Source organism: Bos taurus, chromosome 3, assembly GCF_002263795.3.
Source record: "Bos taurus isolate L1 Dominette 01449 registration number 42190680 breed Hereford chromosome 3, ARS-UCD2.0, whole genome shotgun sequence".
NCBI lineage: Eukaryota > Metazoa > Chordata > Mammalia > Artiodactyla > Bovidae > Bos > Bos taurus.
In genome coordinates this window covers 98,976,642-99,001,626 of record NC_037330.1, presented here as the reverse complement: position 1 = coordinate 99,001,626, position 24,985 = coordinate 98,976,642, and the positions used below count along the sequence as shown (strand labels likewise).

Genomic DNA, 24,985 nt, shown 5'->3' with positions numbered 1-24,985 from the left:
CAGGAAACCCGGAGCTCCTGGGCTGGGGATGTCGAGGTGGAGGGGACGTAAGGACCCAGACTTCTGCGTCTGGAGTCTGGTCCTGAGAAAAGGCCTGGAGTGAACAGCGAGCCCGGCCTTGGGCCTCAGGGCGTCGTCGTCGCCACTCTCTGACCTGTCCCCCACCCCCACCAAAGGCCGGGTTCCCCAAACTTGAGGCTTTAAATTTTTTGGAAGTGTTTCTGCCTACCCCTGTCTCTGGGTACAAGAGGCAGTCTCTGAGCTTTCTCCCCAGAGCTCGTTCCTTGGAGGGATGTGGTGTGTGTGTGTGCACTGTGGTGAGCAGCCAGTTTATTTTCAACACATGCACATGGGGTACTGTGTGTCAGGTGCCGGCCTTAGCACTTCAGAACTATTAATTCAGTTGATCCTTAAAACAGCCCAGTGAGGTAGGGCCTACCAGGACCTCCATTATCGTAGGTAGCCAACTGAGGCCCAGAGAGGTTTGAGCAACTTGCAGAAAACACCCATCTGCCAAGTGGTGGAGCCAGATTTCACACTTAGGACCATCTGCCTTCAGGCTCTGCTGCTTCCAAGGGCAGCAGAGCAAGTTCAAGAGTAAGGCAGTCTTGAGTTCCTGCCCTGCTCCCTCACTGGTCAGCTGTATGTTTCCAGGTAAATTACCTACTCTCTGAGTTTCACTTTTTCACTTCTTCTGTGGAATGGAGATGATAATTGTCTATACATCATCATACTGTTCTTCAATTCAGTTCAGTTCAGTTGGTCAGTCGTGACCCCATGGACTGCAGCACTCCAGGCCTCCCTGTCCATCACCAACTCCCGGAGTTTACCCAAACTCATGTCCATTGAGTCGGTGATGACATCCAACCATCTCATCCTCTGTCGTCCTCTTCTCCTGCCTTAAATCTTTCCCAGCATCAGGGTCTTTTCCAATGAGTCAGTTCTTCACACTGTTCTTAGGGTTTTACTTTTAACAGTGAAAAATCCAATTTGAGATGTCACTGTTTTCCTCTTTCACTTCCATATGACTATTGTCTCTATTTTGGTCCCCACTCCTTGCCTTGGAAGAACCCTGGCCTCTGCCCCCCAGTAAGCACATCTGAGCCCAGAATTCCAAGCTTGAGATGTGGGGAGAGTCATCTCTGTGCTTCCAAACCCAGTGCTGCCATCAGAATGCAAATGGAAAAGACCTCACTCATTCATTCAGTAGTTCTCAAAGTGGACCATCACCACAACCTGGGAACTTGTTAGAAGAGCAAATTCTCAGGCCTACCCTCATGCCTACTAAAGCAGAAACTCTGAGAGTGAGGCCCAGAAATCCGTGTTCTAACAGAATGTCCAGGGGATTTCTGATGAGCACCAAAATGTGAGGACCCTTGCTCTGGTTTATAAGCTTCATCTATCTCAAAGGCCGATGTGAAAGAACTGAATGTATCAAGAGAGCACTGTGTTTCCTGATGTTTTGAAGCCATTTCCCTTTCCCTGAACCCATGCTTCTTATGGGAGCATCCAGAAGACCAGAAGTGCTCCCCAAAATTATAGAGCCAGTAGTGCCTGAGTGGTGTCTGTCCTCATGAGGAGAGAATCCCACAGAGCTTTGTTAAGTGGTTTTGCTCCCAGAACTGTCAGAAAAGGACAGAACAAGTGTGTGGCCACCAGCTCTCTGACCAGCAAACAGTTGTTCTTGGTCACCCAGACAGGGCCCCAGCCTTCGTGTAACATAAATACTTATGGGTGGGACCCTTGGACAGATGAGAAGGACTTTAGGTGTTGAGCACCTGCTGTGTGTGCCTGTACAGCTCCTTGCTTCTGCTTCCCTTCTATTACTTCATCCTCCACAATAACCCTGGTGGGCCGCTAGCGTGACCCAACTTTAGAGATGGGAAAAACAGGCTCATCTTATCCAAGATGATTCAGCTAGGCATTTCAGCTTGGGTCCCATGTCAGCTTGGACCCAACATCCTTTCCATTCCTGCTGACTATAAGGAAATATTTGCTACATTGGGAGAACTACTTCAAAATCTTGTGATACGTCCTAGTTTAAATCCTTTGTGACACTAAAGAAGATAAACAAATAGCCAAAAATGTCATGGAAAGACGCTCAGGGCCAGCATATGAGGCACTGGTACATATCCGGGGACACAAGAGAAACTAAATTGATGGTGTTTAGGAAGTGGCAGACACATCTGCCAGGAAGTAGGGTCATTTCCTCTGACCCTCAGTTTCTCCATCTGTAATGGGAATGTAATGGGGTGAGGAAACCACAGAATTCCTCTCTCCATTTATCTCATCATTTCTGTCACTCTGCCTCTCATCCCTGCCACCTCTGTCTCAAGCTTGTTCTCTCTCTGTCCCTGTATCTCTCCCTGGGGCTGCTCTTTTTTTTTTCTGCCCCGATCCTTACTCCCCTATCACTTCATGGCACATAGACGGGGAAACAGTGGAAACGGTGGCTGACTTTATTTTTCTGGGCTCCAAAATCACTGCAGATGGTGACTGCAGCCATGAAATTAAAAGATGCTTACTCATTGGAAGGAAAGTTATGACCAACCTAGACAGCATATTAAAAAGCAGAGACATTACTTTGTCAATAAAGGTCCATCTAGTCAAGACTATGGTTTTTCCAGTGGTCATGTATGGATGTGAGAGTTGGACTGTAAAGAAAGCTGAGCACCGAAGAATCGATGCTTTCGAACTGTGGTGTTGGAGAAGACTCTTGAGAGTCCCTTGGACTGCAAGGAGATCCAACCAGTCCATCCTAAAGGAGATCAGTCCTGGGTGTTCATTGGAAGGACTGATGTTGAAGCTGAAACTCCCATATTTTGGCCACCTGACGCAAAGAGCTGACTCATCTGAAAAGACCGTGATGCTGGGAAAGATTGAGGGCAGGAGGAGAAGGGGACGACAGAGGATGAGATGGTTGGATGGCATCACCAACTCAATGGACATGGGTTTGGGTGGACTCCGGGAGTTGGTGATGGACAGGGAGGCCTGGCGTGCTGTGGTTCATGCGGTCACAAAGAGTCGAACACAACTGAGCAGCTTAACTGAACTGATCCTTACTCTCTGTCTCTGTGCTTCTCATCTTTGCCTCCTTCCTCTTTTTCAGTCTCTGCTCCAGCTCCCGATGAGAACTCCAGTTTCCCACAGGTACCTATACTAGCAGAGCATCCTGGGTCCCTTGTCATGTTTCTAACAAGTCAGCCCTGACAGTTATAAGCAGGTCTGTGAGCTCTCCAGGGCCAGGGTGATGGGGTGATGGAAAGGAGGATAGAAAGTGAAGGGGAAAGTTTGTAAACCCACCATTTAAAGACACACATGGTCCTACTAGACTCTGTCACCAGCTCCTGAGTCACCAGGAAACACCATGGCAGGAGCCCTCTGTACACATGGGCTGGGTCCTGTATGTCAGCTCAGAATGCCTCCCACACACAGGACAGAGCCTGATGGTGTGGTTAATTATGTGACTGATTGTTAGACCACCCTAAGCTAGACTTACTCCTCTGCTCCTCAGTAGGTGTTACTATGAAAGTTACATTACTTTTCTGTAACTCAGTTTCCTCATGTCTAAAGTGGAGGCAAAAATAACACATGATTCACAGGATTGTTGGAAAGATTATGAGATGTATATAAAAAGCTTTGCAAAGAGCTTACCACCATTTAATAAATAGAAGCTATTATTTTTTATGAGGAGTCTCTAGTCCACATCAGCTCTGTATTCATGCCTAGAGATCTTAAGATAGAGGCAAAGAATTACAGTGCAGTTTAATCGGTGCACTACTAGGGTGGGGTGTGCAAAGTGTGCTGGGAGCAGACTGTGTGTGTGTGTTGATTCAGCCTGGAAGGATCAGACTGCACATCTAGTTTGTGCCAAGCAATGTCTTAGGTATACTAATACTTTGACCACCTGTTGTAAAGAACTGACTCATTGGAAAAGACCCTGATGCTGGGAAAGTTTGAAGGCAGGAGGAGAAGGGGACGACAGACGATGAGATAGTTGGATGGTATCATCGATTAGATGGACAGGAGTTTGAGCAAGCTCCAGGAGTTGGTGATGGACAGGGAAGCCTGGTGTGCTACAGTCCATGGGGTCGCAAAGAGTCAGACACGACTGAGCAACTAAACTGAATGTCTTCGGTGTCTGGGTGACAAAAAGACATGCTCCCCTTTCTTGGACAGCAAGTCCCTGTACTAGGTTAAGAAACCTGGGTTCTTTCTCATTCTGTTATTAAAAGCTATGGTGGCGGAGCAAGTACCTTCCTTGTCTGGAACTCAGTTTTCTCATCTGCACAGTGGGCATAGCCTCTGCTCGTTTGTCCATCTTAAGTGAACACTTGTGGAGCAGTAGTCCTGGGCCCTGTGCTGGCTGCCAGGGATGGGAGAGGAGGCATACCCCACCTGGGCTACCCTCAAGGAGCCAAGGCTCACTCTTCAGAGAATGGAGAGGCATTGAATGAAATCACACCCATGACCGAGGGCCTTTGGTGGCATACAGCTGGGTGCTTTGCTTCTCCTGGATTTGTGCCTCCGCTGTCTTCTTTTCCCGGGACTGGGCCCTGGGGCCCTGCTGCACGGAGTGGCAGGGGGAGAGGAGACGTGGGTAAATTTACTTGGTGGGTAAAAACACCAAGTAAATTTCCCCGAGGGAGACAGGGAGAGCCAGGGACCCTGGTTGGCCTGGGATTTCCAGCAGACCAGGGGTTCCTGCCTCAGCTCTTTCTCCTATGGTCCTTAAACATCCCTTCATTGTGGTTCTGACCACACATGTCTGGGTTTCTGTGTTTCCTACTGAGGCCCCCAAAGACAGGGACCTTGTCTGGCTTGTCCACGTCCCAGCTTATCATGGAGACAGAGCAGGAGGCACACAAATGTATGCTGAAGAAACAAGAGCAACAGAAATGGAGCTGGAGGAAGAAATTGAGGGAGGGGGCGATGAGCTTAGAGCACGGAGAACTGACCAGTCCTCCTGGTTCTAGAAACCAATGCCAGAAAACGTGCAAGTGAGTCCTATACGGCCCTTGTAGGAGAGAGAAATTGTTCCGTGATTACGCAAGCTGTGGCTCGCAGCCCCTTCCTGGGTGGCCCAGGGAATGCTGGCCTTGATGGGGGTGGGGTGCTGGACTCTCCCTGGCTCCAAGGTACTGTCCATGCTGGGGAAGGGGAGGGGAGGGAAGAGTCACAGCACACCCAACCCCTGGGGTGATTCTGGGGGTTTGGAGCAAGCCACTTATCGGGAGTGACTCAGCTGTGGTCCATGGACCTGATCCCCTCCCAGCCAGCATCCATCAGCTAGTATCACCATATCAAGGTAGGAACTAGAGCTTTAGGGAAAGGAAACACAGGCTTCCTTCAATCAACCCTCTGCTCTTCGGGAGAAGGAGGAGAAAAAGGAGAGAAGGCAACATGTGCTCTGAAGCCAGACAGGCCCAAGTTTAAACCCTGGCTTCACCTGTGTGCCCTCAGCCACAGCACTTTAGCACCAAGTCTAGTCCCACATAATGCTTGCGTGAAGAGCGATTGTCAGGCTTCGAATCCTGGTTCTTCACATTGGCCGTGTGACCTCGGGGGAAATTTCTTAACCTCCCTGTTCTTATTTCCCACTCCCTAAAATGGGGGATACTAGGAGTATCTACCTCACACTGTTGTTGTTGTGAGGAAGAAGTAAGCTAACAATGTAAAAGGGCTTAGAACACAGCAGATGTAGTCAGTAAATGTTAACTATTGTTCTTCAGTCTCTGAGTCATTATGGTGATTAGATGAGAAAACAAATATAATTGTGCTTTCGTCTGTGACCTGAAGGATCGGCCAGGCAGCAGGCGAACTGTACTGACTCTGCAACAAGCAGTCTCTGATTTTCAGAAGGATCTCTAAGGATAATCCTGTCATCCTTTCCCCCTTCCCACAGCCCTGAAGCAGGATCTTGTCACTCGGGGCAGTCTTTTCCTCTGCTTTGATCCCACTTTTCTGTGATCCCGAGAACCTCTGTGAGTGTTTGTGTGTGAAGCTGCGGCCTTGGCCGCTGTTACCTTGCAGGGCTGGGTGAGGCCTGATGAGACTCTGAGTAGGACGAAGATAAATGTTTGATGAGTGTGATGCGGCACGCGCAGAGGCATGTTTACCATGGTGGGGTCTGCCAGAACTTTCTCTTTTTTTCCTTTTGTTTCCAGTAGTCCAGCACAAGGCCCCAGACAGAGCGGGGACATTCAGCAGACCTGGATAAGGCTAGCATACGTGGTCCTGGTCCTTAAGAACCTCCCAGCCCTGGGTACTCCCAACCAGCGTTCAAGCTGGCTGTCATCATTTGCAAGAGGACAAAAGGAAGACTAGAGAAAGGGGAATGGGAAGTCAAAAGGGGGGAAAAAACTCACTTTCCTGCAGGGTGGGGAGGAGTTGTGGGGCAGGGGTGCCTCTAAGCTGCGTTTTATGAGTTCATAGGGCTTTAAGCTCCTGGAGGGTGTAGCGGCAAAGGGAGCAGTTGGAGTGTGTGTGTGTTTGTGCACGTTCCCATGTGCACACATAGCCTTTTCCTTCCTTTATGGTATAAAGGGTAATGGGGCGGGGGAGGGGAAGCTAGGTTTGATTGTCTGGCACCTGATTTACTGACTCAAATACCACAGCATATGATGTGAACTCAGGCCGGAGTCCCGTGTTCCAGCCCAAGCACTGTGCTTCCTAAGCTGTGTGAACTTGAGCGAGTCCCTTTTCTTGGAGCCCCTGTGTCCTCATTTGTACAGTGAGGACCAAGTGGTTTCTGAGGGCCCCAGCAGCTCTGAAAACCTGACATTGCCGTTTCCATTGTGTTTTTAATTAGTTCCTCCTGTCCTCCTGGTCCCAGACCTCCCGTGAAGAGGCAGGACACAGGGCTCTTCCCCAAATCCATCCTTTTCCTGGAGCTCAGCCTCTTACCAGGAGGTGGGAAAGCAGGATTTCCTGTGAGGATGTTTTTTGTGATCCAAACAGTTCCGGTTTGGGGAGCAGAGAGGAGACAGGGAACATCTCCCAGGCTTCCAAACCCTTAAACCCCTTTCCCTGGGTTTGATGTTTTCACACTGGAATTTGAGCTCCTTAAAGGCAAGGAATGTGTTAATTCAGAACTGGAGGAAGACACATTAGTACCTCTTCAAACAGATATTATTACTCGACATTTTGTTGGTGAAAACAGGATTCTTTTTCTTTTTAAATTGTTAAATAGTAGGTATTATTAATAGTAAGGAAATCTTTTCCTCATCGACGATTGTAGAAACCCTTTGAAATACTTCAAGGCCTGGTTCTAACACTCTGTCTTTCCCTCCTTTCCCTCCTCTGGACTTCTATTTCTTTTTCTGCATCAACGCTTATAATCACAGCATGTTAGAGATACACAGCTAACCCCTTCACCTCAATAATTCTCGGAAACTAAAGCCTAGTGATGTGAGGTGACTTGCCCATGTCATGGAATTTGGAGCAGAGGGACAAGAGGAACCCAATTGTTGCTGACTTCTAATTCAGTGTTCTTTTTACACGTATATTTTTTTCCTTTCCTATCTTTGGTTTCCTGCCTCAGCCCCCTCTTCCAATGCCATACCTATTCAGATCTCCATGCTTTCCAACAAGCTGTTCCCTCTTTCAGAAACAGCACATCTTCCCCTACTCTTCCATATTGCTCCTGCAAGATTCTGGAAAAACCTGGAGCATTCTCAAGATAACCATCCCCCCAGCTTCTCTTAATATATCCTCACACATCATATAGTTTTATTATAAACTCTACGTCTCTGTATGGCTAATGGTTGCATGTGTCTCCCCATTAGATCAAGATCTTACAGGACAAGCTGTCTTGTTCATCACATTAGACTTGGCATCCAGCTCAGAGCCCAGCAGAATCAACATTAAACACCTGCTGAATGATGAGGGGTAAAAGAAGTGCAGGTGAGGAGAGGAAGAACAGACGGAAAGGCTGATGCTGGACTGGATGCTATGGAAGGACCAGGTTAACTCTCAAGGTGTGATCTTGGCCCAGTTATACCTCATTTGTGTTTTGTCTCATCATGTGTACAAAGAGGTAAATGATGTCAGCCACACATACTCCCGTTGGGTTTTGGTTGTGAGGATTATATGAGGAAATGTGTGGGAAAGCACTTTGAAGAGTGTGAAGCAGTCTGCAAACCTAAGACATTACCATTAAATTTATTTTGCAAGCATAAAGGTCTCTCGGTTAAACTAGGTTATGCTCACAAGAGTAACGTCTAGAAAACAAGGGCACAGAAAAGTCTTGCTCCTCTAACTTCCTGGGGCCCTGATAGTAGTACCATGATGTAAAATCATCGAACTCCTTATAACATTAACAGTGCTGGGGTTGCCTACTTGAGGACTTTGTCGATAAAAGCAGTGGTTTCTGGTCTTGGCTAAAGGGCAGGGGGACTTTTGGGGGCGGGGGGTGGGAAAATAAGGCCAGTAGCTTGGAGGTCAGCACATATCTGAAATAGCACTGGCTGTAGTATTTAAAAGCATTCATTCAAGATCTGGGTCTCGTAGGAAGCTCTTCCTGCAGTCCTCAGGCCTCAGATAAGTTGCATTTCTCAGTGGCTTAATAGGAGTTTGAGCTTGAATCTGATTACAGTTTACTTGTGTAATTTACTTCCCTAAGGTCAGTCCCTCAAGTATTGAGGGTTACCAGCTGGGGTCAGCCAGAAGGCTTAAATGCACTAAGGTGTGAAGTGCTCTGCACAGTGCCCTGTGAGCACGTGGTTAAGTCTTAAAAGATGGAAGCTATCGCGATCGCTCCACTGTGTCTCCTCAGTCTGGGTCACTGGTTATGGCATTTCATCATACGCTGTCTCATACTGTTGTGCCACTGTTTCCAGTGTGTATCTATTTTCTCTGAAGCCTTTACAGCTGGCAAAGGCAAGGCTTATGTCTCATATGTCTACATCCACTTCTGTGGAGCTTATTTAGCACGGGCAGGGCAGGTAGAGGACAAGAGAGCATGAAGCGTAGAGGGGGCTCAGAGATTGAGTGAAGGGACATTGGATGAAGGGGGGTGGAGGTGCCAATCGGCTAGGACCTAGACTAATAGGTTCCTTTCCCAGGTAATAGAAACTCCATTGTTTCCTTATTCCATTTGACGTAACACCCATATATCTATACACAGTGTTGTGTGGGACTGAATCAAAGAAATTCAGACAAATGTCACTTGAGAGGCAATCATCTCGTCCTTAATCCAATTTTTCCAGTACTAATACTTCTTCCAAAGATGCCAAAAAGCTATCATAGATACTAATTTGTCAAATAGCTTGCGAAGTGAAACATCTTCTTAGAGAACTTCTAGAGAGGCTTCAGTAATGGTCCCTCTTCTCTAGATGTGTTTTTAGTTTTTATTGTTGTTTAGGCGCTAAGTCATGTCCAACTCTTTTTGCAGCCCATGGACTGTAGCCCACCAGACTCCTCTATCCATGGGATTTCCCAGTCAAGAATACTGGAGTGGGTTGCCATTTCCTTCTCCAGGGGATCTTCCCAACCCAGGGATAGAAGTCACATCTCCTGCATTGGTAAGCAATTCTTTACCACTGAGCTACCTGGGAAGCCCATTTAGTTAGTATTTTGAATTAATCTTCAGTCTAAATTCAATCTCCAAAACTGCTAAAGTGTCTTATCAGAAATCCTAAATTAAATGTGGTAACAGAAGTGATAGAATTAGATTTTGCCTAAAAAGTCTCAGCTTCAGGACTTCCCTGCTGGTGCAGTGGTTAGGAATCCACTTGCCAATGCAGGGACACAGATTTGATCCCTGGTCCAGAAAGATTCTACATGCCGTGGAGCAACTAAACCCACGTGCCACAACTATGGAGCCTGAGCTCTAGAGCCCGTGAGCTGCAACTACTGAAGCCGGCCTGGAAGCCAACAGCCTGTGCTGCAAAACAAGAGGCACCACCTCAACGAGAAGCTCGAGCACCACAATGAAGAGTAGACCCCGCTCACTGCGACTAGAGAAAGCCCACACAAAGCAGTGAAACCTGGTTCAGCCAAAAATAAATTATTTTAAAAATAAAGTCTCAGCTTCAGTTTTCATTGTTCGGATAGTTTCTTGTTTCATGTGACAATTACAGGATTCCCAGTGATAATGGTAGAGTTAATGAGGCTGTCATAAATTAGCATTCTCTCAGATTTTAAAAAATAATATGCAATATAAATTGTACTTACACTCACTTCTTAGGTGAAACACTGATGGCTAAAATGAAACAATGCACTTGAAGTGGTGATCACAATTCCATTACTTAAAATTTTACTCTAGTGAAACCTATAAGTGGATTTTGAAAATATTTATTAAAATAACCGAAGTCCCAAATGATGACCAATGGGGACAAAACACTGAGAATCACGTGACATTTCTACATCTGAATTTTAACCTCAAAGAGCAATGCAACAGGAAAATGTGCACTAACTGGTCCCTGGCTCCTGTTGAGAGCAGCAGACAGCTGTCATGCTACCACACTTCTGCTGGCTAGCTAAACTGGCTCATCAGATTATCATCTCAGAGGGCCCAAGCTGGGTATTTAGAGACCGAAAGTCCATTTCTTTGCAGTTAACATCTCAAATTTTTATACAAGGCTATGATGTCTTAATTTAACTTTAGCAGAAGAATTTTCTCACTCAAGTGAATGAGGACATTTTTCATTTATATTCAGAAATAATTTAAAATTTATTTTGAAAGAAGGTGGGGGAAGGAAGCAACTATTGATGTACTCAAAAAGTTGGATGGATCTCAAGGACATTATGCTAAGTGAAAACCACCTTCAAGAAATTACATACTCTGATTCCATTTTTATTAGCATTCTCCAAATGACACAGCTCCGGTGATGGAGAACAGATCATTGGTTGTCAGGAGTTAGAGTTGGAGGCAGGCTGTATTTTAAGGGTAGAACTAAGGAATTTCTTTGTGATGATGGGATGGTTCTATATGTTGATTGTGGTGGTGGTTATGTAAATCTATGTGATAAAATTTCATAGTTATACACCAAAATGTAAATAAATGAGTGCAACAACTTGTGAAACCTGAAAGGTCTGTGGTTTAGTTACTGATATTGCACCAAATGTCAATTTCTTGGTTTTGATCATTTACTATGGTTGTGTAAGATAGCATTATTGGGCGTTGCTAGATGAAGGATACACCGGAATTCTGTGTATCATGTTTGGAATTTTAGGGGAGTCTACAAAGTTTTTGGTTTTTTTTTTAAGTGGACAAGGATATGCTATAACGGAGGACGAAGGAAAGCAGTCAATCTAGACATTTTTATTAAGTTCCATTAAAAAAATAGTAAAACATTTGAAAAACTCACAAAGTTTATAAAACACACTCATACTCATAATTTTCTTATTCTGTGACAGCTAGTGCTACATGTTGAAATGTTACATTAACATCAACCCACAAGAGTGCAAAAGTTTACTTCCACAGTATTTAACAAATGTGCATCTGAAGAGAATATATATATATACACCTTGTATAAAAGATTGCAAGTTATTTAAAAAAAACAAAACTTTTCCCCCCTTAAATTCAATAAGGGTTGTTTAGCTAATTTAGTCAGGGTCATGATAACTTTATGTTCTTTTAGGTGGTACTGGGTAGATGCAAAATGCTAGGAAAACACTTTTCAAAATGTACAGTATAAAAGGGCAACTCCGATTCATAGCTGGATAGCATCTGCTTATCTAAATTTCTTGAAATAACTGATCTCAGGATTTTTTTTTTAAAGATCCAGTGATGCTTAACAACTCTATCTGAACAAAGAACACTTAGGCCTCCTACCAGTTAGCCATCTCAGTCAGGCCACTTGTTCAGCTCTTTGCCATAAGCTGCTATCAACAGAGTGATCCCTAGAGTGATTAGGAATTCCAAAACTGTCAAAAGGCTCTGACTTCTGTAAGTATCTTCAGATGTCTCATCCTCTTATCAGGAGGGTGGGGAGTTAAAAGTTTAAAATAATTTTGGCAACTGCCTAAGACGCTTTACATCTAAGAAGGTGCCTACTGAATTCATACTATTCATTTGCTTTAAGGTTTCAGAAGGTTTCAAACTTTCAGGAAAAATTGGAGTGTCCCTTACATTTTCTTTCTCAGGATGCTGGGTAAATTCTGCTTTTCCAATTCGGAGATTCATTGCAGGGCTTGGTTTAAGGTTCTTTAATAAGAAAGTGGGGTTTTCATTCAACTGCTGTGTTGCTTTTGGCTGAACAGCTTCATTTGTGATGTTTCTCAATACTGGCGTACCTGTGTGGGTGCCCATGGAGTCACAGTTAGAGCAATCAGTTATCTCACCAGCATTCCTGGAAGGCTCTTTCTGACAATCAAGTTGTTCAGCTATGTATGTGAGGTTTTGATTCACTAAATGTTCACTCTTGCCATCTGTATTGTTTGGAGGCTCCTCTTCATCTTCACTATTGTCGCTGCTTTGTATGAGTCCGTATCTCTTCATGTATTTTTTGGTTGCAAATGACATGTTGTTTGGTGAAATTAAACTAAGCCCCACTGTGCTTCTGTCTGTATTAATATGTAGAAGGCTAAAAGGTGAATCACCATTATTTTGGCTTGATCGTGTGAGAGACAGTTGTGACAGCTGATTTTCATTTAAATATTTCAGAGCTATAGCATTTGCTTCCATGCTCAAGTCCACACCACTGGGGCTTAAGCCACTCATGCCAACATTAGCAAATGACATGTAGTTTAATCCAGAGATCACTGCTTCAGGGCTGATGCATGCCAACACACTGAAAGACAGAACAGGGCAGGCCATCATTTATCTTATTCCGAGTACTAAACAGTATTATTGTAAATATGTTTCACTTTATGAAAGTAACAAAAGGTCTTCAGCTTTAAGCTGGATGGTGCTTTTTTATCTGAGTGCTCGACATCTAAGTCTTGATGATACAGATACATTCAAGGGATAAATACAATAATCTAGAAGGTAATCTATGATTCAAAGACTAAAAGTGGAACACAAATTAATTTTCCTAAATTAACATGTTACGGTTTTAAGACCATATATAAGACCTTACAATGTAAAGCTTTTTAATATTGGTAAAGTAAAACAAAAATAAAATCAAACAGAAAACACAATTGACAATGTAACATTACAAGATTTGATGTAGCTCAGAATATTACATTTTCATAGAAGAGATTCCATTTGTAATGAATGAAAAATATTAACCAGTCTCTGGATATGAAGGTGTATGCACGCGTGCATGCATGCGTGTATGTGTGTACACGGTAATTTTCATTAGATATAATCCTCACTCTCTTTGGTTGGTGTTATTTTATTAACAGTAATTAACTGACTTGCCTTTTCCTTCATATCATTTATACTATAATAGCTGCTAGTTTTTTATTGGTGCCTTATGTGCCAGGCACTCTGCTAAACATTTAGTGCCTCATTTAGTCCTCTGGGAGGTTAATCATGTATTTCAACCTTATTCACCATTACAACAATTCACATTCCCCTTCCTCAACTTCTCTGTTTTCTCCTGGGCCCTTATGGCTATCTATATATTTAACTCACATTTTTTGTTTATTGTCTAGCTCCCTCATGAAACCCCGTGAGGACAAGGGATTTCTGTTTCTCCTGCCATTGCAGCATCTGTGGTGCCTGGCACAAGGCAGGCATTCAATAAATATTTACTGAATGAGTAAATAGGTATTATTATTATCATCTTTATTTTACAGTTGAGAAAACTAAGCAATAGAGACTTTAACAAATTTCCCTAAGTTGAACAGTTAGTAACTGGCAAGCTGAGACCAGGTCTGCCTTATTCTCTTGGCCTCTATGACCACTGGTTCACTGTACTGTATTCAGCAACTTGTATTTTGCTATCAGAGTTTTTCTATTCCCTTGAGTCTTCTGTGCACTATTATATGTTATAATATACTATATTATTATTATACCCTAGTCAGTGAATACGCTATGACTTTCCATAGCACCCAACGAAGCAGTTCGGCTGTTTTACATAAGTCAGACACTGCCTGCATCTCTCCTTTTGTTGTTGTTTCGTTCCTCAGTCACGTCTGACTCTGTGACCCCAAGGACTGTGCCCCACCAGGCTCCTCTGTCCATGCATGGGATTTCCCAGGCAAGCACAATGGAGCGGATCGCCATTTCCTTCTCCAGGGGAATCTTCCTGACCCAGGGATTGAACCTGCATTTCCCACCTTGGAAGCATGGAGTCTTAACCACTGGACAGCTAGGGAAGTCTGGAGACTGTCTTACTAAGATGGAAGAGGTACTACCAATCTATCTAGACATGTTCTTTTATGATACATTCATAGCATTAATATGAATATAAAGTCTTTTTTCTACTTTCTTTGCCCATTTCCTTTAAATTATAAGCTATTTGCAATATTAAATCAGATTTGTACATATTAAAAATATCTAAGTATAATATCTATAGATATCATTAATGTAAATACATGAAAAGGCAAATAAAAAGTTCTAATTCAGGCTTCCCTGCTGGCTCAGTGGTAAAGAACCTGCCTGCCAAGTCTGCAGGAGACACAGATTCAGTCCCTGGTCCAGGAAGACCCCACATGCCGTGGAGTAACTAAGTCTGTGTGCCGTAACTACTGAGCCTGGGAGCCGCGGTACTGAGCCCACGTGTCACAGCTGCTGAAGCCTGTGCGCCTACAGTCTGTGCTCCACAACAAAGGAAGCCACTGCAATAAGCCCGCACACCACACTAGAGAGCAGCCCCCGCCTGACACAGCTGAAGGAAAGCCTGAGCAGCAGGGAAGGCCCAGTGCCGCCAAAAATAAACACATCAAATTAAAACAAATTTCTAATTCAAAATGTTAATTATTGAGAGATTTCTCTGGTGGTCCAGCAGTTGGGCCTCCACACTTTCACTGTGGGGGGAATGGTTTGATCCGTGGTTGGGGAACTAGTCTCGCATGCTGCATGGCACGGCCAAAAAAAAAAAAAGTTAAATACTGAGAAATAGTAGATCTAATTTGAATGAAATCTTTTTTAAAAAATCATTTTCAAACTCAAGTATAGTTAATTTACAATGTTGTGCTAGTTTCAGGTGTACAGCAAAGTGATTCAGTTTTTACATATTTATATTCTTTTTCAGATTCTTTTCTATTATAGGTTATCACAAGATACTGAATATAGTTCCCTGTGCTGTACAGTAGATCCTTGTTGTTTATCTGCTTTATATATAGTAATGTGTATACATCAATGCCAAACTCCTAAATTCCAATTTCCTTCCCCCATCCCCTTTGGTAATCATACGTTTATTTCCTATGTCTGTGAGTCTGTTACACAAATAAGTTCCTTTCTCTTATTTTTTTAGATCCCACATATAAATGATACCATATGATGCCCGTCTTCCTCTGTCTGACCTTCCTTAATATGATAATCCCTTGGTCCATCCATGCTGCTACAAATGGTGGTATTTCACTCTTTTTTTAAAAAAACATTTATTTGGCTGTCAGGTTTTAGTTGCAGCCTGTGGGGTCTTCACTGTGTCACGCAGGACCTTTTGGGGTGACGCACAGACTTTATTTGCAGCATGAGGGCTCAGTAGTTTCGGCATAAGAGCTTAGTTGCCCCACGTGGAATGTGGGATCTTAGTTCCGCAATCAGGGATCGAACCTGTGCCCCCTGCATTGCAAGGCACATTCTTAACCATTGGACCGCCAGGGAAGTTTCTTCATTGCTTTTTTATGGCTGAGTAATAACAGATCTTCTTTTATAGAATGGTTAAAAGATCTATATAAATCCATGAAAACAATTGATATCAGTTTACAAGTTTCTTCAAGCTTCACTAACACAGCCAGCTAGTTTCAATTTGGGGGCTGGGGGAAACACCTTGACTTTGAAAACAAATCAATAATACGTGGAACCAACGCATAGAAATGCTAGGGTAATTAAGACGAAAAGCAAAAGTAAGACACTCCACTGATAAGTCCTAAAAGCCCTGATCACAGATATACTATATTAAGAATCTCAATAGATGTGCAGTTACAAAAGGATAAAGTCCATTTATGTTTGAGTATGAGAGTCACATGCCAACAATTAAGGGAATTATTCCAACTTACTTAAGGATGAAAACCAACCCTGACTTATTGTCCTATTTGAATCCCGATTAGTTATCTCCTACTTACCCTGTGTAGGGTATTCCACTAGAGAACACATATGGTTTCCAAGTAGAGAGCAAAGAAGTAACTACAGAGACTGCTTAAGATCTATTTTGAATTCAAAACGTCACTCCGGTTGGGAATATGCCCATAGAGCTGCTGCTGGTCCTCCATCTTCCCTACAATTTCTAGGTGGGTCTGGGACCCTCTTTTGTTTCCCTGCTTTTGGACCTTCTTAATCTGCAGTGTTCTGGATCTGGAAAGCTGAAAGGAAATCTTGCTTCCCCTGTCTCAGCTACTCTTGTGGCTGGAGGGTAATGCTCCTGGGGTCCAGAACTGGAACGTGAAGTAAGTTTTCACATAGGTACAATGACAAAGGCTAGCTGGTTTACGGAATCAGAAAAACAATGGGCATACAAGGATTCTAAGATTACTTTCCTGGAATACTAAACTACAATTTATACACGATTTCATAGGAAAAATCTATTGAACAACTGCCTTTTGAACTTTTCGCACATCAGCTATAGTACACCAATATGTGTTAAAAGATAACACAAGAAAAAAAAAAAGAAAAGATAACACAAGGCCGTAAATGCTGACAGTAAGTATTACAGAGGTATTAAGAGTAAAGCATTCATTGTAAACTTCAGTGATGACCCCAGTAGGTGGGATTTCATTCCTTTGGCAATCCACGAAGGCCCACCAAGTGTGACAGAGGCAATGAGGATTCACAGATAGATAAAAAACTCACCATCTCGCTGGAAAGGCGATCACAAGAACAGGCTGTATAATCTATTAGAAACTAGGTATTCTGAGATACAAACCATCAATAATCTGGTGAGAGGTCCTGGATACATTGACAAAGAAGGTGACATCTGAGTTCCACTTTAGTTTTTATTTTTTTTTGAGTTCCACTTTAAAGGATAAGGAGGACTGTGGCAAGCAGTAAGATGAAAAAGAACATCCCAGGTGAAAGTAATAGCAAGGAATTTTGCAGATGCTAAAGGTGGGTAAACTGGAATGTGGTAGGAGATTACACTAAAAAACTAAGCTCAAGACAGACCGTGAAACAGGAATTAATTAGGCGGGTTTTAGACAGTCTTACACCTGGAGTCTCCTCTCAGCCCAAGACTATCGACAATAAAATATGACGTATATGTTAGAGACATAGTTTCAGTGCAGTTTATTTTTAATCACAATAATATATAGAACCCACTTATAATCAATAAAATATAAATTAAAGATAATTTAATAATTATTGGTCTAAATTAGCACAAATCTTTAAAAATCATCAGTTTTAATATAGGATAATTATAAAACAGTATGAAAATATGCTAGGTACCTCTCCTATCAGAGTATGTTATAATTGACTATTTACCTATGCATCTTCTCTACTGAACTTTAAGGTCTTTGAGGGGAAAGACAGTTTTCCTAGGTTATCTTATATACTATGATATTTCTTATAGCTGGCTCACAGTACAAGCTATATATATATATATGTATATATATATATATATATTTACTGAAGTAAAATGAGTAAAATATAAAATATATTTACTAAAGTAAAATGAGTGAAAGTACTGCTGAACTGCTGCTGCTGCTAAGTCGCTTCAGTCGTGTCCGACTCTGTGTGACCCCACAGACGGCAGCCCACCAGGCTCCCCCGTCCCTGGGATTCTCCAGGCAAGAACACTGGAGTGGGTTGCCATTTCCTTCTCCAATGCATAAAAGTGAAAAGTGAAAGGGAAGTCGCTCAGTCGTGTCCAACTCTTAGCAACCCCATGGACTGCAGCCCACCAGGCTCCTCCATCCATGGGATTTTCCAGGCAAGAGTACCGGAGTGGGGTGCCATTGCCTTCTCCGATTGCTGAACTACTAATACATATATAGCTGATAGGACTGTAAATCTTACTCTTTCAGAATGCAGTATAGTGACAGCCTTAAAATTTTCCTACTATTTGGCTTAATCTTTCCATTTCTGAGATTCTATTCTGAAAAAATAATACTAAACCTAAAAAATGCAATCTTTACAAAAAGATGTTTATCATAGCAATATTTAATACAGTAAGACACTGAAAACACTTTGACTCAGTTCTGACAAGAGGGAAAGGGTGAAGTAAACAAATACTATGTTCCACTTACTGGTTTATTAAATCCCCATTAAAGATGATGCTTAGAAAACATTATAACAACTTTGAAAACATGCTTATTTTCCAATATAAGACCAATTTTTTTGGGGGGGCAGTATATACAGTATGGTCAAAACACAAAGCAGTAAAATGTACATACTGTAAGATCCTACCAAAGACTTAAACAAGCAGTAAGCATAGAGCAAAACAGTAAAAAAACAAAAACAAAACTATGGACTTTGGAGTTAGAAGAGGAGGTTTAAAATTACAGGTGTTGGGCCTTGAATAAATTGGTGCTTAATTTTTTCATTGATGTCTGTGTGTATGTGTGTTAGTTGGTCAGTCGTGTCCGACTCTTTGCGACCCCATGGGCTGTAGCCCACCAGGCTCCTCTGTCCATGGAATTCTCCAGCCAAGAATACTGGAGTGAGTTGCCATTGCCTTCTCCCGACCGAGGAATCCAATTCGGGTCTCCCACATTGCAGGCAGATTCTTTACCATCTGAGCCACCAGGGAAGGCCCTCTTCATTCATAAAACATGTATAATAAGAGTATCTATCATATAGATTATTGCAAGGATCAACTGAAATAATGCTGCATAAACCTTTAGCACAGTTCCTCACACTTTATGTGCACTCAATAAATGACTGCTGTTAAAATAATTTTAGAAAAATAAAAAGAAATACAAGAACAAATTCTTTAATAATAAATTACGTTGGTTGGTATGAATATGTTTTTTTGTTTGTTTGTTTTTTAGCCTCGAGGCTTGTGGGATCTTAGTTCCGCCATCAGGGAAGGAACCCAGGCCCTCAGCAGTGAAAGCAGAGTCCTAACCACTGGACTGCCAAGGACTTTCTCTGAATATGGTTTGTTGATTTGTTTTGGTCTACTTTTCTAAATTTTCTAAGGTGTCCAAAATAAACTTACATTACTTTGGTAATGGAAACAAAACAAATATCAAACTCTATTCCCTAAGCTCTATAATATTTTACCCAATTTATATAATAAAATAAAGTTTTGGAAAAAAAGTTTTCATGTGAAGATATAACTATGTTATTCTAACATTTAGCCAGCTTACCCCTCTATGGAAATAATTAATTTAACATATTGCTTTTGAAAACAATTTTTTTTCACCTTAGCTTTCATTTCCTTGAGAAAATCATCTTACATGAAACTAAAATCCTATCTATGGGTGTATATGGATTTTTCAAATCATATAGATAAATGAATTTCAAAAATGGGGATAGCCCACAATACTAAATGAAAATGTCTATTTTATAATGGTAAGTAAAGAAAAATAAACAAAATTATATATACAGTAAAACTTCAACTATGTTTCCTAATTTCCTTTGGGTGTTATTGGTTCAAATGACATTTTCTTCATTTTCTAAAATTCCAACCCTGAGTTTGTATCATTTTTATAGTATAAATTTATAATATGAATTTTCATTTAAGTAAAGGACAGAAGAATTGATTAAAACAATCTGACCACCCCATACTGATAGAGCAAATGGCTTTACTTTCCATTTCATTCTAGGCATGTAAAAACTGTATCAAGTTTATTGTATACTGAAAATTCATTAATTTCAATGTTTGACACTTAAGACATTAAAATAGGGTGGCCACTATGAAGAAATACATTACTTAAAAACTATTCCTCACAAGCAGCCATACCAAATGTTAAGGGTTCCACAAAGATAGCAGGTTGATTTAAGCATTCTAATCGATGTAATAAAGCCTCTATCCTAAGAGTACTGAAATAAGACCTTCAAAAATGCTAGCCTCACTTCACTGGTGGCAGGAATATAAACTTGTACAGCTATTTTGGGGGGCAATGGCAACATCTGCCAGACTTTCAGATGCATACATCCTTTGATCCCACCACTTATAGGAATTCACCCTACAAAAACACTTGTACAAGTGCCTATAGAATGATGTTCACTTAGCACTGTTTGAGATAAGGAATAAGAGATTCGGCCTAAAAACCCATTAGTAGAGAACTGGGGTTCACTGTATCATAGTACATGGGCACAACAGAATATTGTAGTCGTTTAAATGCCTGAGGAAGAATTGCATATACCCAGAAAGTATCTATGTTATGCAAAAAAAAACCCATAAATTGCAACACATCACACAGATACATACTTGAACATGCCTAGAGCATTTCTAGAAGAATACCAAAGAAATAGTTAAGAGAAATAACTTAGAAGGAGTCAGACTGAGGAGTTTGGGAAGTGGGTTTTTTTGCATTTTATTTGATATTCATGCATTTTATTTGATTTTTTAAAATCATGCTGCTGCTGCTGCTGAGACTGTATTAAAAAACACCAAAAATAATTAATAGAAAACATACTAGCCTTATTTTGGGTTCCCTGGTGGCTCAGATGGTAAAGAATCCTCCTGCAATCCAGGAAACCTGGGATCAATCCTTGGGTTGGGAAGATCCCCTGGAGGAGGGTGTGGCAACCCACTCCAGTATTCTTGTCTGGAGAATCCCCATGGACAGAGGAGCCTGGTGGGCTACAGTCCATGGGGTCACAAAGAATTGGACATGACTGAGTGACTAAGCACAGCACTAGCCCTAATTACTGGAGAAGGCAATGGCACCCCACTCCGGTACTCTTGCCTGGAAAATCCCATGGATGGAGGAGCCTGGTAGGCTGAAGTCCATGGGGTCACAAAGAGTCGGACACAACTGAGCGACTTCACTTTCACTTTTCACTTTCCTGCATTGGAGAAGGAAATGGCAACCCACTCCAGTGTTCTTGCCTGGAGAATCCCAGGGATGGGGGAGGCTGGTGGGCTGCCGTCTATGGGGTCACACAAAGTTGGACATGACTGAAGCGACTTAGCAGCAGCAGCAGCAGGCTTAATTACAGAATTTCCAGATTTTATGTTCTTTAAAAGCAAGTGTATATTGAGCTGATCTTTGATGAAGAGAAATCTGAACAGAAGAACATGGCCAGTTGGAACTGGTGAGAAATAAGTAAGGTTCACATAACTATAGTCTTCAAAACACAGTCCTACAAAAAGGAAGGGTTTTGCCTTCTAGATGACAACTGCATTAACTGTACGTCCAGTAGTTGACACAGACCCCGTCACTCCAGGAAAACTTTTCTAGACACCAAAAGTAACTAACAGCTCATTTCTCTTTCTCTAAGACTCCTAGAGCATTTTGTTGGCATCTTTACTCAGGAGCTATCCCTATGTCTCTCAAATTACTTAAGTATATAACCTACTCTTCTACTAAAATGGAACCTCTATAGGGTAGATATGATTTCTTCTTATTCACTACATACATATTAATATAGACCCTGAATAAATCATAAGCCAGTTGAATTGAATGGCAAGCTTATACCTTTTCTCAAGAGGAAGCTGCAATGCATTTACATTTTTTTAAAAATCTTTTAAAACAAATTTTAAACTTACCTTGCATGATCCACTTTATGTGCATTTTTCTTCACTTTAGTTGGAGAATCAATTTTTACTCCAAAGCTTCTAAGTTGCTTAAGAGTTGCATTAAGAACACATTCTTTGTCCACTGATCCTGGATCATGTTTTTTTTTCTTAGTATGGTAAACATTCTGGTTTTTGGTGCACTCATCACTGATAATTACTGCTTTGGTAGATGGCTCCTCAGTTACTTTGGGGGAGTTATTCAGTAGGTGGTTCCCTTGACTCTGATGAAAGAAGAAAAAGGACGTATTTGAAAATCACTATTAGGAAACAAAAATAGAAATAATACTGTTAAGTAATGCCAGAGTAAAAAATTATCGTGCTAAATTCTACAAAGTATCAAGTACATTTCCCAAGTTTTATGGAATTTTTATAAAAGAAGTCCATTCTAATGAATGAAGATCCTAGAGAAAACTTAGAATGTTTGTTCAGAACTTGTTCATTTTAAAGCCAACAGATTTAAAACCATTTGAGTAATATTTCAAGTATTTTCAAGGATTTATTGTGAAATCTTTATAAACAAAAGTTTAAAATCATGCTTTCATTTGAAAAAGGATAATGTTTTAGAGTTATAAGTGTAACCTTTATGTTACTTTCAGAATTTGACTCCTCTTTTCTCACTCTGAATGAGAATGACCTGTAATTCTGCCTTCCTGACATTAAAGCATATTTCATTCCCTTGAGCACATGGCTGCCAGCACCAGTGTAGGACCTAGCAGGCAAACAACAAATCTGAGTTAACTGATAAATACTTAGGGGCCTAAGTATGTTTAATTAGTCTTCAATTATAAATGGAGAAATCAAGTGTTCTAAAATCTACAATTTGATTGTAAGTGACAGCCACAGTCATTTGACCTCCAAGTCCCAGTCTACATTTTACAATATTGTGCGGGTTTCTGCCACACATCAACTCCTTTTTACTGTGTGCTGCTTTTGCTTACAGTACTATTCACTTTAGTCGTTTGTTACTGGTATGCATGTGTTATCTCCCTTAAGTTTTCAAAGGCAGAGACTGTCATGTTCATCTTTATATTACCCACTTTACTCAGTTCATTTTCTTAGACTAAGCTAAGTATTCCATAAAAATCTGCTTATATGAGCTGAAATCAGCAAAAATTATCATAAATATTCTATTACTTTCCAATTTTCAAACCTCCTGCAAGCTCTTGCTTATTTTTTCTGGTACTAACTTCGAACTTGAATTAGGGGAAAATCTTTTCCTAGCAAGGTCCCCATCAGTTTAAAGATGGGAAAGGCTTAACTAGTGTACCTTAGACTAAATCACCATCTCACAAAAGACAGAATGCTTTACATTTTCTTACCAACACGTCCTGGAATAGTTGCTGGTTATCTGATGGTTGATGAGGCAAGGGTTGCATTACTTGCTCGGTTTGGGGTTCCCCTGATGTTCCAGAGCTATTAGTGGCACCCTCTGTTGGTCCACTCTGGAAGCACATGCTTCCACACTCCGCTTGCAGGGGATTCGGAAAGAATACGGGTACATCAGGTTCTTTTCTCTCAAGTGGAGAAGAGCTGCTTGAAAGGACATAAAGTAACTGTTAGTTAATTCTGTTATTTTGTTTTACAACAACAAAACAAACAAATCGTAAATGGTTTATTAAAACAAAAACAATTCCTTATTATGCCAGTCAAAGCTCTCTGAAATTTGATAGTCAACCTGGCTTTTCAGCCAGTCCCTTTCAATCGGTGCTCCCTGTTTTATCTTCTGAACAAATTGGATTACGAACAATACTCTGAGTTCTTCTGCCCATAAATTTTGTCTACTATGCAATAGTTCTCAATCTTAATTACACCATCAATATTACTTGTAAAGTTTTTAAAAACACAACTGTTTGGACTTCTCCCCACACAGATTCTCAACTGGTGGAGCGCCCCAATTTATTGTATTTTCAAATGCCCTGGAGCCAAGAGTTACTGTTCTAATGCTTTTAAATTGACATACTCTTATCAAAATCCTATCCACTGTTCAAGGGACATTTTAAAAGTTTACTTCCTCTATGATGTTCTAAAACGTTAATTGGATATGTCCTCTTGCTTCTTTCAACCTCCATTAGCACTTTCTTTTATCTCTTAAAGTGAAAGTGAAAGTGAAGTCGCTTAGTCGTGCCTGATTCTTTGCGACCCATGGACTGTAGCCCACCAAGCTCCTCTGTCCATGGGATTCTCCAGGCAAGAATACTGGAGTGGGTTGCCATTTCCTTCTCCAGGGGATCTTCCCGACCCAGGGATCAAACCCAGGTCTCCCACATTGCAGACGCTTTAACCTCTGCGCCACCAGGGAAGCCTATACACATATAAAAACGTGAAGTCGCTCAGTCATGTCCGACTCTTTGCGACCCCATGGACTGTAGTCCACCAAGCTCCTCCGTCCATGGGGATCCTCCAGACAAGAATATTGGAGTGGGTTGCCATTTCCTTCTCCAGGGGATCTTCCCGACTCAAGGACTGAACTTGGGTCTCCCACGTTGCAGGCAGACTCTTTATCCTCTGCACCACCAGGGAAGATATACTCTCATTTATAATAAAGGTATCTGTGTGTTCATTATATCTTGGGCAAATATCTTAATCTCTCTTGGCCTCAGCTTCCTCATTCATAAAATGGGAAAAACAGCATCTACCACCCTGGGTTGAAAAACATGAGACAGGACTAAAGGAGATACAAAGTGCCTAGCACGGTACCAGATAAACCTAGTGGGGGTCTGTAATTGCTAGTTTTCTTCATCTCCTGCTGCTATCCCCTTACTTCCTAAATAGCACATTGAACCTTTATCTTCAATCATGTTAACTGATTGCACTTTAATGAAGACATCAAAACTCAAATGTAGAAGCAGAAAGCCAGGCTTCAGAGATTGTATGGCTTCTGGGGAAAGTACTTGTACCGAGCAGGATTTTTATCATGCAAACATCTGCAAAGCTCTTTATTTTTTAAAGAGAGTTCACGTCAGTCACTGAGTTAGACTTATTCTACCTTTAGCTAAATGATGACAATTAATTTTTAAGGTACTAATCTGGTACTATTCTATGTGTTTTACATATATTAACTCATCTAATCTTTACAACAATCCTGAGATAGGTACTTTCACTGTCTCCATATATAGAAAACAGAAGCATTCAGAAATTATGAGACCTGCCCATGGTCACACAGTTGTGATTTGAATCCAGGCAGTTTGGCTCCATGCTCTTAATCACTCTGCTATATTGCCTTTTCAAGAATTTAAAAATACCTGTTTTGGTGTCTAACCTACCAAACAAAAATAAAAGCTAAAAATTCCAGAAGAAAA

At 41.5% G+C, this 24,985-nt stretch overlaps 1 protein-coding gene and 1 long non-coding RNA gene across 6 annotated transcripts in view; one reads left to right on the top strand and one right to left on the bottom strand.

Moving 5' to 3' along the window:
• The first annotated feature begins 2,440 nt into the window (after nucleotides 1-2,440).
• On the top strand, nucleotides 2,441-9,560 carry LOC132344918 (uncharacterized). Its single transcript, XR_009493994.1, has 3 exons — nucleotides 2,441-3,150; nucleotides 7,788-7,979; nucleotides 9,395-9,560. It is a non-coding gene; the product is annotated as an uncharacterized lncRNA (long non-coding RNA).
• Nucleotides 9,561-11,250: 1,690 nt separating this feature from the next.
• Nucleotides 11,251-24,985, bottom strand: part of STIL (STIL centriolar assembly protein) — a 53,710-nt gene continuing 39,975 nt past the window's right edge. For 3 of the 5 annotated variants that reach the window (XM_024987195.2, XM_059883263.1, XM_059883268.1), the window contains exons 15-17: nucleotides 23,006-23,219; nucleotides 21,657-21,907; nucleotides 11,251-12,737 (exon numbers count right to left, since the gene is read on the bottom strand). In XM_024987195.2, the coding sequence (XP_024842963.1) occupies nucleotides 11,948-12,737; nucleotides 21,657-21,907; nucleotides 23,006-23,219 (1,255 nt within the window). In that variant the 3' untranslated portion in view covers nucleotides 11,251-11,947. The remainder of the gene's footprint in view (nucleotides 12,738-21,656; nucleotides 21,908-23,005; nucleotides 23,220-24,985) is intronic. The other 2 variants (XM_024987201.2, NM_001206662.2) reach the window with 2 other exon arrangements.